This window comes from Syngnathus acus, chromosome 5 (genome assembly GCF_901709675.1).
Source record: "Syngnathus acus chromosome 5, fSynAcu1.2, whole genome shotgun sequence".
In the NCBI taxonomy this organism is placed as follows: domain Eukaryota; kingdom Metazoa; phylum Chordata; class Actinopteri; order Syngnathiformes; family Syngnathidae; genus Syngnathus; species Syngnathus acus.
In genome coordinates this window covers 3198314-3213335 of record NC_051091.1, presented here as the reverse complement: position 1 = coordinate 3213335, position 15022 = coordinate 3198314, and the positions used below count along the sequence as shown (strand labels likewise).

Sequence of the window (15022 nt, the reverse complement as noted above, 5' to 3'; positions counted from 1 at the left end):
TCTTATTTGGGATTTGCAGGGTTCGAACGTAGACATTTTGCTGCCAAGCTTTAAATAGCCTGTTGACCGCAGAAAATTTGGTTGACTGTGTGACAGGGAGCGTGAGCCTCTGCCAAGAAGTGGTTTGAGGAGCGTGTGTGTGCATGTGCGAGTGTGTTTATGTGAGTGTTGGAGAGGAGTGGGGATAGCTGGGGAGGGCATTAGTGAATGGCTGTGCTATTGCATCCTCCCAGGAGACCTCTGAAACACATAGTGCCGTCTACACACACGCACACACTCACACTAGCTCATGAACCCGCCCCACTCATCCCCCTAAAACTCCCTGCATGTCTCCGCCATACCTCCACATCCTCGCACCGCCCCTCAACTAAAGTCAGCATACACGCTCTCTTCTCTGTCAGACGCACCGACAGAGCCAAGTGTGTGTGAGTGCGTTCATGTGGATCTGTTAGTGGGCTACTCGCGCTTAGTGCGTGGTCCCCAGGGGCCCGATGACAGGATAGCCGCGTGGCGTGACTTAAGCACCATCGGAACGCTTCATTTGTATGGTTGCTCCTTATGTGCACTCTGAGGGGGTTAAGGTGAATGCAAAGTTTGGCTGAACTTTTGGAGCGCATCCTATATCGTTCCCTGTGGCAGTGGATGCGCTCAAGGAGCGACGGACGCGAGAAGTGCGCGGACGCGCTGTGAAGCTGCGCGCCTGTGCGGCCGGACGTGGCCGAAGCGCTGGATGCGAATGCGATGGATTAGCAGCAGCAGCAGCAGCCTCGTCCGAAGCGCTCCCCTGTTTCCCTCCGTTCCCCGCCCGGACAAGGACTCTCCATCACGGGATTATTTCCACTCTCGACGACTTTCTGCTCCCCACCGAGCTGAGATGACAGAGGAGTGTGTGTTGCGGTGTGTGCTGATGCTCTGCTGTGCGCTCCTCTCGGCCAATGCCAGCAACTGGCTGTAAGTTCAAATCTTATGTTTTCCTCATTTGAAGAAACTCTGGATGGAGCACCTTCACGTTGAACCATTTTTAGATTCTCATTAATTAGCGTGACATCACTCATCTTCCCATACAGGCGCGAGTTAATCGTTGAATAGTCAGAGTTCATAATTTACTAAACTCCCTTTGTGCACGCCCCCCCCCCCTCCAAAATAATCATTGCAAGCACCTTTTGCACCTAAAAAAAAAAAAAAAAAAATCAGGCGTATGCTGCTTGTCGTTTTAAAACTGCGCAAATGATGACTTGCCGTTTTGCACGCAATCTTATGAAACTCGTATTCCAATAATTGGCTGTGTAGACGAATGGGTGCAACATGTCTCTTGCGTCACACCAATAATTCTCGTTAAAGAAGGTTTAACGGATGATGAAGAGAGACACAGTAGAGAGGCAACAGATAATTAAAACTACAAATCCTGAACGCCATGTAAATGGCAGAATTAAGAGCACTTCTTCACTTGCTGGGATTCCAGCCAGCGAGACACACTTTGATGTGACGGGTTCTGTGCTTTTCAGATTTATTTTTCAAATCACAATGTGAAAAGGAGGCAGTTCTCCAAATAATCAGTCATTCACCAGCCCATGTGTAATTTATGATAGCCTGCCTGTGATGCAAAAAGACTTGAAATAATGCTTTGGAAGATCAATTCTGCAAGTGGACAGCAACCCGACAACGAAAATAAGGAATGCACGATGTGCAAAGTGCAAAGTGTCTGCTCGGGTCGCATGTGTGTGCCTGCTCTGCCTGCGATCGGATGGGATGGGTTCGGTGGCTTTCTTGCATTCCTCCGCACAGGCGCGATTCCACGTCTCTTATCTTCCAACACGTTTTATTTAAGGAGGACCATTCCATTTCATTGCACAAAATCGCGGCCCCAGAGTGGCTTCATGGGCCAAATGAAATAATGCTGATGAGTTGTAGAACATGTCACGGCACGGTGCGCAAGCACGAGTAACCTTACAACCAGTAATTTGTAATTCATTATTCCGCTTGTCAGTTCTCTTGAAACCGTGTACGTTTAAGCCTAATCTGATGTTGACATTGAGATAACTGCATACGGAGTGGCTGTAAGAAGAAGAAGAAGAAGAAGAAGAAGCCACGTGAAAACACCTTGAACTCTGTCACCGAGTGCAGAGTAAATTGTGCTGGTTTGTGACTGAAGGCGTGGTGACAGCAGAGGCATGTACAGGCAGGCTTGCGGAGCTGCCAGTCTGCTTGCACGGTGGAATTACTCCTCTGCGATGGTTGTGCAGTGTGCGTGGACTGTACACGTCGATGTTCACCTCCACCTTCAAATGCAGGTAGCGGCGCCCGACATACGACGCGCGCAAATTTCCGTGCAAGAATATGACGCGCCTCACAGCTTACCCTTTTTGATTTTTTTAAATTTATATTTGTGGCCTATTTCTCTCTCAAATCTACACTTTATTTTTTTCAATGCGTCCGGTTTACGTACTTTCACATTCGGGTGACTTTACTTCTCCGCTTAAGGAACAATGCAATCAGATTTGGAGGCAATTGAAAGCAGGTACTGGTTCAAAATGTTACGCAAAAGTAAATGATTGGAAGTACATGACCTTTTTTGACATTTGACAGCAAAAGAAAAAAAAACTAATTTTGATGTATGGAAATTGTAATATTGACAAACTCTCACTCATTAAAACTTCCTATCTGTGTGCGCAACGCCATTTGGAGAATGTACTGGCAGGAGTGCTCACTGAAAAATGTTGTGATTTACTATGGAAGAAATTTGGTTCTTTTTACAGGGGAGGTGTAAATGTTAGGTGGATCTGGCCCAGTACAGGTAACAGCTGTGTCGAAGAAGAATTTCGACCTGTGGGGCCTCGTTTCAGTCATGCTGCAGCAACATCCAATGCAGAGCAGTAAAGGAGATACAATTGTTGTATGGTGGTCCGCAGCAAAAAGAAAGTTTTGGAATTGAGATTTTTTTTTTTTTTACACTATGTGCAGTCATTGCTGCTTTTAAATACTTCAGGGATTGACATGACCTATAAAATTATAATTTTAAAAATCTGATATGCAAGAGAAAAAACGTGGACAGGTTAGGTATCATCTAGAAATGTTTACTTGCATTTCTGAATAAAATTTAGTTTTTACCTGTGTAATTAATATACAGTAATCCCTTGCTACATCACGGTTCGATTATCGCGGCTTCAGTACATCGCGGATACCCCCCCCCCCCCAAAACATTCACAAATTCAAAATAAACCTTTTAAATTGATGACTTATGGCACAAAAAATCAAATGACAGGGCGTGTCCACACAGTTGCAGTACATACACTTGTAACTTTTTCAATAAAAAAAGTTGTCATAATAATAAGAGTTCTAAAAACATATTTACAGTATTGTACCTTGTCATAAAAATGCTATCATAATAAGAGTTCTAAAAACATATTTACAGTATGTGCACTTGTACCTTGTTATAATTTTTTTTTTATAATAATAAGAGTTCTAAAATCATATTTATAGTAGTATGTATACTTTTGCTACATATACATATGTCACAAACACGCACACGCACGCACATACACATCATATTTATATTATTTATACATTATTTTCTGTATGTCATTTATACTACGTATTAATATAGTATTTACATGTTTGAAACTATTATTTAATGTTCTAATGATAACATATGCACTTATATGGTTTAATATACACTTATTGATACACAAACAATGTATGTATGTTAAAAAAAAGGGTGACACTACTTCGCGGACGTTCACATATCGCGGGTGGTCTTGGAACCAATTATCCGCGATAAACGAGGGATTACCGTAATCCTATAGTAGAGAGGCATTGTTAATTTATCAACTGTTAATTCATTACATTGTGAATGAAATCTATTTGTGCATTTCTTAATGGTGAAATGGCAATGCTGCTCCATTCTATCAATTAGCTACGATGGAATGTGGTGAACAGCACACGCATCAAGAAAACAGTAGACGGCTTTCTAACATGAGCTATGAATACACGATGATGCAAATAATATTCTCCTTAATGTCCTACAAGTAGCGTGAAGGTGTTTTACATGTCATTGTTGGCTCAGTGTGTGTGCAGTCGAGCACATGTCCCATCTAACCATGGTGAGGTGCTAAAGAGATGCCAGCGTAACCAGAGAAAGCAGCAGAGACCTTGGCAGCACACGCTGGCGCCTCACACTTTGTTCCCCTTCACATGACTGCAATGAGGTTGCGACATGTTATTTCAAGCCCTCTTGTCACCGCCGGGCGCGCAATTATCATGGCACACTTGAATCAGCGGGGGGAATCGCTCGCGTTGACCAGATTAGGACTCGGATTAGTTGAGGGCAGATGGGAGCGACGGGGAACCGGCGAGCGGGCGGCCTCACTGAAAGATGAGATACAATTGTGGCACTCGGCAGAGAAGTGCGGCAGGCTTTCGGGAGACATAACACACCATCTGGCGGCGACCGAGGAGGCCCAACGAATGGCTGCATGTGAGCAGCTGATTGTGCATCATTCTGTCTGTTAAGATGTGTGACTTTCACTGTGATTGTATTTCTTTTACGGGCGGCACTGCTTATATACAGTTTGTGCCAAAAGTATTGGAACAGAAGCCGCTTTCAGTTCTTGTTTGTCTCTGGGCGGGCTTCTGTCTCCTCTTCAGGTGGTAAAATGCATGCTCTATTGGGTTAAGGTCCAGTGATTGACTTGATTGATTGATTGATTGGTTGGCTTCAGACATTTAGTTGAGCTAGTTGACCCAAACCAGCTGCTAATGACTGCAGCTCATCTGTGACAGCTGTGAAGCGCTATCAAAAAATGTATGGCTGGGTCAAAAATATAAAAAGAATAATGCTTTTGTGTTTAGAGGATGAGAATACATATTTCGCATAACTACGCCGTGGCATCGTGAGGGTTGCAAGGGCTTGTGACGAATCAAATATTTGCTAAATATATCATTTGATCCAGCAGCTCCTGGGCATCCACTATTGAGATTTTTTTTATTAAATCTGTTTTGTTGGTTTATGTCCAAAAATGTGAAAGTGAGCCGCAAAGGGGGGACTCTTGTTCCAACACATTCTCATCAAGGCTGCAAAGGACAGTACAGGACCAGAATGCGCATTATTGTTTCGCATTTCTCCAGCCTGGCCTTAGTGCGTACGCACATACCTGACCCTTTCATGACCTACATCCGCATTTCATTCTGATCTAACGTTGAAAAGGCTACGTTTGAAGAAGGAAACTCGGCGGTGATGAGGTGGGAAGCAAATATGTATTCTAGCCTCCCACACAGATACGTCTTTCTCCATACAAATATGTGCGTACAACACAGAGTTTACACATGTGCGATAACTGTGTAAATAGAAAGCTGGATGGTGCGTGTCCACACTTGCCCACTTGGTGTGACTGATCGCAATTCCGCAAGCGAGGACATTTCTCCATCTTGCAAATGAATGAATTTGAGGTTTTTATGAACCCTCAAAGAAAAATGTCCTAAAAATTTGGCATAACATTATTATTCTAATATTTTCACTTCGACCCTCCTAATAATGGAATCCAGTGATGAGCCAGATTGAACAACGTTATAATCCAAACATCCATTGTCTGCCACTTATTCAGGTGTGCTTAAGCCTTAACCGGCTGACTTTGGACGAGAGGCTCTAGACTGGTCGCCAGGGCACACACAGGCAAACGATTAACAAATAATTCAGTGTTTTTCTTTTCTTCTTTTTTTAAACCCAACACGATTTTTGTAATGTGCGCACGCACGGACACCCACACAGGCCTCCAATGATTCCGAGCCTTATTGGGCAATGGCACGGATACCCTGGCGAGAGGTTAGTCCGTGGGTTTTACTGTCTTTCATTTGTTTTCCCAAATTGGCGTGAAACGGTGGAGATGTGAATGTGTCTGTGTTTCTGCGTGTGAGGCTTGAGGTGTTGGCAGGGCACTTTATTTTTAGGGGGCAATGAGCTCTAGTGGAGCCACCAGCATATAAATACACCCAGACACACGTGTAAGCACATAAACACACCAACAAACAAACATATTACCATAGTATCGAGCTTGCCTCACATTTTTCCACCTATTCACACCGCCTGACTTCCACCTTCTTTTTTTTTTCAACTTCAAATGTACCCTGCACACTTTATTCTGCATGAGGTCATTCAATTGACTACTGCAGAGAACAGAGCATTGCTGTAAAGAGATTTTATCAAGGCAGATGTCACAGCACCTCACAAGTAGGGCGTCACAATAAACTAATGGAACAGCGCCCTCAACAGGTGGCAGTGCGTACAAATACAAATGGTTATTGGAATCGTCTCCAACTTGTGGCTGGTACCTTATCAAAAGTTTGAGAAAGTAAATCCAAATGCTAAGATGCCCAACAGAATTCTCTCCATTACCTTTCTGTAGAGTTTACACACCAAAAATAATTGCTATTTCAAAACCACTGCCATAGCAACCAACCAAACCGTGACCTTGAACAGGAGGAAATTATTTACAAAATAGATGCACAGAACAATTTTGGATAGAAACAGTTCAATATAAATTGCCTGTTTTAATAACACAACCATCATATGGATTTCTCATGGTGTCCAACCGTTTTCCTTCTTGTCAGTATTTTCTGTGCAAGATAACAGCAAAAGTCATAAAAGTCTCCTCCGTCTGGATTTATCTGTTATTTTCACAAGGCTGCGGGGGGTTCCAAGTGGGAGGCTTGGTTCATTCCACCTGGCCCAAAGAGCATCCGTGGGCCGCTGGTGTGTTTGTGTTGTATTACGGCCTTCACAGCGCCGCCGGCTCCAGCGGGTTTAGGCCCGTGGGATTCATGCAAGGAAAGTGGGAGAGAGGGACGGGGAGGAGACGTGGGCTGCCGATATGTTTCTCCGCGCTGCCCTTCTACGGGTTGACTCCTCTGCTTGTGGGCTGAGATATTTTGTCAATCTCGTGGAAGGGAAGCGATGGTATACGCTGCAGAATGAGCAGATAAGAAGATGCAGGGTTGAAAATGAAACATACCCGCTCAAGGTCTGTCTGTTCCTTTCCCATGACTTGACATAAAAACACGCATCCCGATAAAGTCTTATGAATAGCATCAGAATCCCGTTTAAAAATTATTTATTTTGATAGACTATAGAGTATGCAAAACAATGTACATCAGATACAATGTCATTCTGAACGATCTGAAAAGTCAGCACTGAAGGAAATATTCTCAGTGCCTTGCGGGCTGTTTTTTTTTTTTTTTTTTGGGTACAGCTTTCTAAAATTTCAATGCACTTCTGACACTCCAATGTGTCCCTAATAGTTACTTCTATACATCCATTCCACGAAACACTAGCCAGTGTGTAAAGATGAGGGTTCAGGTGTCCCCCAGGGTCATAATGAAGTCACTTAGTCGCTGGCATTATTTCCGTGATGCTGGAAATGAAGACGCCAAGTCGCAGACTTTTTGTGTGCTTGCATACCAGACTCCCATCATGGAAACTGTGTCCGCCTTCATAATGAAGACCTTCTAAGCAAATCGCAATAAAGTGAGTGAGTGTGAGGTCACTTCCAAGTGTGTAGTGTATGTTGATGGGTCTGGCTGAGATGCTGTGGAGTGGCAAAGATCGGGGTTATCGCGCTGCTGAGTGCTGAATACTGACATTGTCTGCTTGGGTCCAGCGCGGCCTTCAAAGAGGCAGCGGGAGAGGAGGATTATCGGCGCTGTTGAGAGGATGAGATGAGAGCGGAGCTGCAAAGAAAGAGGTGTTTCACCTCTCTAACTTTTGAAAGGATGACAGACAGGTTACTTGTTGCTCTGCAATTTGATTTTCCATAAGATTGGAAATCCATTTCAGGATCAAATTGTCGTTTGCATAAAAACATTTTCTTTTTCTGTTTTGGGACTTTGATATTGTTTTGAATACATTTTTTTCTTTCATGTTATGTTTGTTTGTTGTTGTTGTTTTTTTCTGTGTCCTCAATATTTTTTTCTGTGTTCGCCTGTTCTTGTCGGCCAATCAGCTCCCTCAGCCACTCGTGTCTTGTCTAGGTGTTCCTCGTTGTCTCGTCAGTATGTTTGTATTTAGTTCCCTGCTACCTTTCAGTCCTTCTTGCTTTATGTTGTTGTCATGGTCCCCTTTGTGACTCTGTTACAAGTTTTGCTTTGTACCTTATTTTCAGTTTTTTTCTGTGTTCGCCCGTTATTGTCGGCCAATCAGCTCCCTCAGAAACTCGTGTCTTGTCTAGGTGTTCCTCGTCTCGTCAGTATGTTTGTATTTAGTTCCTTGCTACCTTTCAGTCCTTCTTGCTTTTTGCTGTTGTCATGGTCCCCTTTGTGACTCTGTTACAAGTTTTGCTTCGTACCTTATTTTCTGTTTCTTGAGTTTTTAATACTTTGGTCATTTAACTTATTCCTCCAATGATTGAGAGAATTGAATCCTTGAATGTCCATGAAGCTCCGAATCGGTCTGCCTGTTCCTAACTAAAATCCACCAAAATAGTGTTACCCCACCTGCGCCACAACTTAGACCTGCTTTTAGCTGGCAGTGTGTAATAGAACATTTCAGCTGGAACACCCAGCAAGGCACAACGTCCCAAGCACAATAAACTAGACTTGATATGCCAGTTTTGTGCGCCTGTCTATGAAAATAGGCGCCCAGATCTTTCTTTTGGAGAAGTGTCAAACAAACGCTCCGCAAAGCCAAAGCAAAAAGCAAACGTGCACAGATTAAAGCTTTTAATACTGATCCGAGTTGTGAGCATCTTTGAGGTCTAGCGCTATTTGCTGATGTCATGTGCGACAAATTAAATTAAATTTGATGTTCTCATGGATTGAATTAAAACGGAAGATCTTTTAGCTTGTGCTGTAACAATTATTTTCAAAATGTGGAAATTAATAGCTTCGTATTTATAATATCCCAGTAAAGTACTATCAATAATTTCAGCAGAATTTGCCAAGTCTTGGATATGTGCCACTCCATTCCACTGAGACAGACACACAAGGGCTTTGCAGAGGTATGTGTGGTCTTGGGAACTCATAAAACGGGCTTCGGAAACCTTAAGGAAAACCATGCACAGTCTAAGAGAATAACAGCCTTCAAGTCCGTCCCAGGGCCATTTGAATGCACTCGCGTTACTTGTGCTGAGCTCCTCAGAGACGTTTTTAGGCTCATCTCTGTAGCAAATTCAAGCCCTGCCTTCTATTCTTTTCGCAAATGGTGTTTTGCATCTTCTGTCATCAAATGCAGCTGTTTTCCTCGCTTCCCTCATTCTACATCTGTTTCCTTGTACACCGGTGCGTTCTTTGTTCTTCAGGACATTCCGAACGACTGTATTAGCTCCCACTAATGTTTTTTTTTTCACTGGCTCTTCTCTTACCTTCATGATTGCTAATTTATCACCCAAAAACAGATCCTGAGCTTTAATATTGTTTACGGAATATTAGGCTGATTAATCAATATAAGAGGACACACACACACCTCGGCAACCAAATCCTAATCAAAGTGTTCCTATACTTTGGCTTGCGTGAAGATACCGTAATTTCTGGACTATAAACGAGACTGGCTAAAATTAGGGAAAATTCATGTTTTGTTTATATATAAGCTGCATTGGACTATAAACCACAAGTGTTTTCATATTTAATTTTCCATATATAAGAGAATATGCGCAAATCATACAATATCATAAAAATCATGAAAAATCCAAAGATAAGTCGCATTGGACTAGAAATTGCAGTCGGGAGATTCAAATGACAGTCTAAGTTGGAGTGTACTGAGAAGGTATAGGCTCTGCTTATAATAAATGTGTGTATGTGTTTGTTAAATTTAAGAACAGCTTGATAACGGACTTTGTTTTGGATAATCCAAACTGTTGCTTCTGCCACATTTTTCAAACATGAGCAAGAGCAGGGGACTCGTTTCAGACTCAACAAGCAATCAAACATGTCAGGAACCTTTGAGCGCTTTAGACGGTACATCATCAAGGCTCCGACCTCAAAGGGGAATTCAGCGTCGGAAATTGTGAAAGCCTATTTCTGTAAAGCGCAGCTGGGCCTGCAGATATGAGAGTGAAGTGAGTTGGGGCGGTTGTGTGTGCATGTGGGGGGGGGGGGGGTCATCAACAGCGATGCCATTTTCTCACACGTCTACAATTGTGTGTGTATGGGGTATATCTTTCTGACCTGTCTGGCCTAGAGGTGCTTGTCTGTGATAAACCACTTTCCCTCCTCAGAGTGTAGTCACAGCCAGACCTTCATCCAAAACATTCTCACAACATCATGGGAACTGAGCCTGCAGGACAAAATCTGAATGACGGTTTATACAAATCCGCGCATCTCTGCTTGAACCGCAATTGCAAGCAAAAACTACATGCAGAAGACTCGATTCAGCTGTTTTTCACGACTCGGATGCTTTCCCTATCGCTTGATCTATTTTAATTCAACCCTAGTTTGTTTACCCACTTGGTGCGTTTACGTAAGAACATCTATAAGGTGCACTTCAAATAATAAAACTTAAATATCGATGTTTTTTTATGGAGTTATTTGAAATTGATTTATTTGCTGAACTACTGCTGAGCTGTTGGCTATTTATAAAATGATTTCCGTGCATTTGATCTTCTCTTCCATCAGGTACCTGGCCAAGCTGTCGTCAGTCGGAAGCATCCGGGATGAAGAGACGTGCGAGAGGTTACGAGGCCTCATTCAGAGACAGGTGCAATGATCCGCAATGTTGTTTTCCATTCGTACGAGTTTATTATCAGTGTAGCGGTAGTTCCGATTTATTTCTTGGTATATCGTATTTGCATTTGTTTGAGATGTCTTCTGAGATTCTATTCCGCTGCAGGTTCAGATCTGTAAGCGCAGCGTGGAGGTGATGGACGCGGTGCGCCGTGGTGCTCAGCTGGCCATCGATGAGTGTCAGTTCCAATTCCGGAACCGTCGCTGGAATTGCTCCACTCTCGAGAGCATGCCTGTGTTTGGCAAAGTGGTCACCCAGGGTAAGCGCTCTGTGACTTCACTAACTGTCATACTTCTTAAACGCGGTCTTCATTTGTCCGTTCTGTGCATAATGAGTCATTGTGTGTGTATGTGTGTGTATATGTGTGTGTTCTAGGCACCCGTGAGGCCGCCTTTGTGTATGCCATCTCAGCAGCCAGTGTGGCGTTTGCGGTCACAAGGGCCTGCAGCAGTGGAGAGCTCGAAAAATGTGGCTGTGACCACAACGTACATGGAGTCAGTCCAGAGGGTGTGTATCGCTCCCTCCCGCTTGCAAATACATAAGCAGAAAAACGGCGACGGCAGCAACACATCGAAGCGATTATACTTTTAATATTTGGAAAGAACAACTCTTGAATATCTAATTATCTGATGTTGAAAAGTTGAGAAAAGAGCTTGTTTAATTCTTCCATTATAAAGCCCGAGCTATGTCGAAATATCAACTTAAGTACCAAAAATAAATAAATGCTATTGGTGAAATGTGTATTAAGTCAAAGTGGTGCTTGTGTGATTATCACTGAGTCAGTGTTGTGCTGGTGTCAGGCTGCGGTTGCAGCCAGACAGCAAAACAATGAGACCTCTTATAAGTCAAATGCAAAGCTGCTGACTTGTGGCTAACACTTTGCTGGTTCAACACTATGAGGATCACCTCAGACATTTCTCTGTCATTTGATACCGTATTTTGGGGGGGTTAGCTTTTTTTGGGGTATGTATTTGAATGATATTCCAACGTCTTGTCGCAGGATTCCAGTGGTTGGGCTGCAGTGACAACATTGCTTACGGAGTGGCTTTTTCTCAGTCCTTTGTGGACGTGAGGGAAAGGAGTAAAGGCCAGTCTTCCAGTCGGGCCCTCATGAACCTGCACAACAATGAGGCCGGCAGGAAGGTAACTCAGGGCGCGACCTGTAGAATCGCTTGCATGGATTTATTCATTGATTGATTCGGTCAACTTTTCAGGCCATCCTGGCTCACATGCGCGTGGAGTGCAAATGTCATGGAGTGTCCGGCTCATGTGAGGTGAAGACCTGCTGGAAAGCCATGCCCCCCTTTCGCGAAGTGGGCAACGTCATCAAGCAGAAGTTTGATGGGGCCACTGAGGTGGAGCAGCGCAAAATGGGCTCCGCCAAAGTCCTGGTGCCTCGCAACTCCCAGTTCAAACCTCACACTGATGAAGATCTGGTCTACTTAGAACCCAGTCCGGACTTCTGCGAGCAAGACCCCCGCACGCCGGGCATGCTGGGTACAGTGGGGCGCCAGTGCAACAGAACCTCAAAGGCCATCGACGGCTGCGAGCTGATGTGCTGCGGCCGCGGCTTTCAGACGCAGCAGGTGGAGGTCGTGGACAAGTGCAGCTGTAAATTCCACTGGTGCTGCTACGTCAAATGCAAGCAGTGCCGCAAAATGGTGGAGATGCACACTTGTCGATGATGAAACGGGCACTGCTGACCAACTTCACAAACCATCACAACTAGAGAGCACACTGAGGACACGTAAAGCTCCCTCTTCGGCTGGATAGGACCAAAGCTTTGTGCTACTTGTTGACGAAAACACGGCGAGTTGCAGAGAAGCGCGCCGACATCCACCTCCTCATCGTGCCGTTTGTGTCGTCTCAATTTGAAAGCGTTGTCTCCTTCCCTCTACGTCTTCTTGTAATGTTTAACTTATTTGTTGAGACTGAGGATCTTATCTGAGATTGACTAAGAAGGAGGGGGCAGTCTGCTGGAGATAAGGAGAGACAAACAGCATCCCTGGATGGGTGGGGTTGAGGGGTTTGGGTCCGGGGGGGGTTGGCACGCCGTCCTTGCTGCTCCTGCTGCTGCTGCTTTGGGGACTCAATCAGTGCTGCACGTCAAGGGAGCATCAAGAAAAGACGTACGTGGACTTTACATGATTTGCTTTCCGCGTGTGCATGGCTGCACTGAGCTACGATTTGATCACGTCGAGTTGTGCGGTTGGCACCACGTGGCGCCATGATGCCGCTCTACTTAGACACACATGCGGACACGTTCTCTGCCAATGAAAGCCACTATCATCTCCTTCCTCTCCTCCTGTAAACTCACAGCATGAGCACTAATGATTAAAAAAAGAAAAAAAAAACACTCACACTCGGAAAATATTGCTCAATAAGATCCGTACCCATCATCAATGGATAATAGAGAAAAACATGTCAACCCTGTTTACACCTTGGTTGAGGTCGGAATGAAATGAAGTTTTCCCGCTGTAAACATTTTATGAGTGGTGCCCAAAATAACTGAATTGTAGAGGACCACCGGCATTGCATTCACGGTTCTCCTCTTTGGACTTGGTGGAAATCAACATCCTTCAGGTCGCAAGGTTATTGATCGCCTATCGTATGTCGTTGTTTGCTGCACACAACCAACGCATGAATCAGACAAACACCAAGACATTGGAAAGGTGCCGGTTGGTCGCTGAGCATGCTCATCATGCATGATGACTGAAGCACTTTCTGTTCAACCGCACATGAAGCCTCCACCCCGCAGCAACTGACAACATGTGACCACACGCGGCCAATTTGTCCCAGCGAAAAGCCACGCTTGCCTATAATAATGTGCTATCGTAATCATAATGTAGATCTGTAAACACTGAAGATTATAACTGCCTATGAATGTATGATGTTCATCTTGAATATATGCTGTGTCAAATACATATGTTGTCCCCGACTGCTCTTTTCAAATGTCTGGATGTAATCAAGAGTAAGAAAAGTGATGATGGAAAAGACCCGATCCCCCACCAACACTGAAACAGGCTCATAGACATTTAGCCTAGCAAGCCGCACCCACTACGAAAGCGGCGAGTCTGGATTTCCGGGCTACGTCGCTATAAGAACCACCTCAGTTTTGTTTGGATCCATTGTGACATTAAAAACAATGAAACCATTTTTTTGTCGAGACTTTCTTCGTATCAGCACACAGTGAGACGCTACTGTGTGTGAGGTTCTCTCAAGGTAGCTCGCATCACATGACCACAAAACCACGTATAGATATTAAGTGGGATTTGGAAGAAGCAGGGCAGCCGCTCACCGTCTGGTCTGCTTCGGATTCACGAAGGAACCGAGGCAGGAACACTGGGATAGACGAGGATTTCAGCCAAATGCAGACCACATGGCACGAGCTTTTACTCACTCTGTCCCCATCGATATCACACACACACACACACACGCATCCAGTGTATTCCGCAATAACTTTGGTTCCATTGCGGTCCCCCACTGCGGTAAATGTGTCTGTAACAACGGCGACAGATGGGATCTGTCCTTCATTAAGCCACCATGACGGCCCATATGAGGTGCGGGTGGCCATACCGATTGGTGAGCTTGATTTTTCCGCACTTTGGCGGAATGCATTTAAAGAGCCACGTTGCCTTGGAAGGGTTAACCGTGCAGGTTGGCTGGATCTTAATGCCGCTCGCTCAGACCCCTGAAGACGAGTGGCTTTAACGCAGCCTTCTCCTTGGCCCCTCGCAAACTCCGAGATCTTCTCAGGCATAGTTCTCATATTAAAAGAAAACAAGTTACACAAATGAGACAGATGGTTCTTGTTTGTGATGACAGTTGCACGACTTACTCCTGCGGCTCTCCCACCTCCTGCCACCCCCACCTTGCCCCCTCCCTCTCACCTTATCCCTCTGAGTTTTCTTTCTCTGATAGATTTGCTATTTTGTTGTCGCACTAAAAAACCCTGAAGGCTCTTATTCATATTTGCATTGACAGAAAACAAACGCCCTGTTCTCGCAAATTAAGCCAGACTTTGATTAGTTTGGAATAATAGACGACTAGAACTGGACCCCAGTCAAAAGTCAAACAAAGCCTGTATGCACTCACGTCACTTTTGTACGTTTTGACATAACAAATTTTAAACAGGTCACAGCTCCAGTGGGCCTTTTGAGCTCAGTTCGCAAATCAATCGAAAGACCTCATCTGGAGACAACGTTCATCCCAGCCGAGACGGACGAGATTTGGATCGATCAGCAGAAGGAATGTCTCAAGCGTGACAGTGACAAGTTGTTTCGGAATGTTGATGGGGGCTTTACCTGCTGTGGGTCC

At 44.5% G+C, this 15022-nt stretch overlaps 1 protein-coding gene across 2 annotated transcripts; it reads left to right on the top strand.

The window, feature by feature from the left end:
- The first annotated feature begins 360 nt into the window (after positions 1-360).
- Positions 361-13629, top strand: wnt4 (wingless-type MMTV integration site family, member 4). Of its 2 annotated transcripts, none has more exons than XM_037252299.1 (6): positions 361-951; positions 10597-10678; positions 10811-10964; positions 11081-11212; positions 11706-11848; positions 11920-13629. In XM_037252299.1, exons 1-6 carry the CDS (start codon positions 731-733, stop codon positions 12388-12390), a joined length of 1203 nt encoding a protein of 400 aa, XP_037108194.1. In that variant the 5' UTR covers positions 361-730; the 3' UTR covers positions 12391-13629. The 2 variants fall into 2 exon arrangements, with proteins under 2 accessions (XP_037108194.1, XP_037108195.1); XM_037252300.1 differs by lacking the exon at positions 361-951 and adding an exon at positions 2210-2291.
- The last annotated feature ends 1393 nt before the right edge of the window (positions 13630-15022 follow it).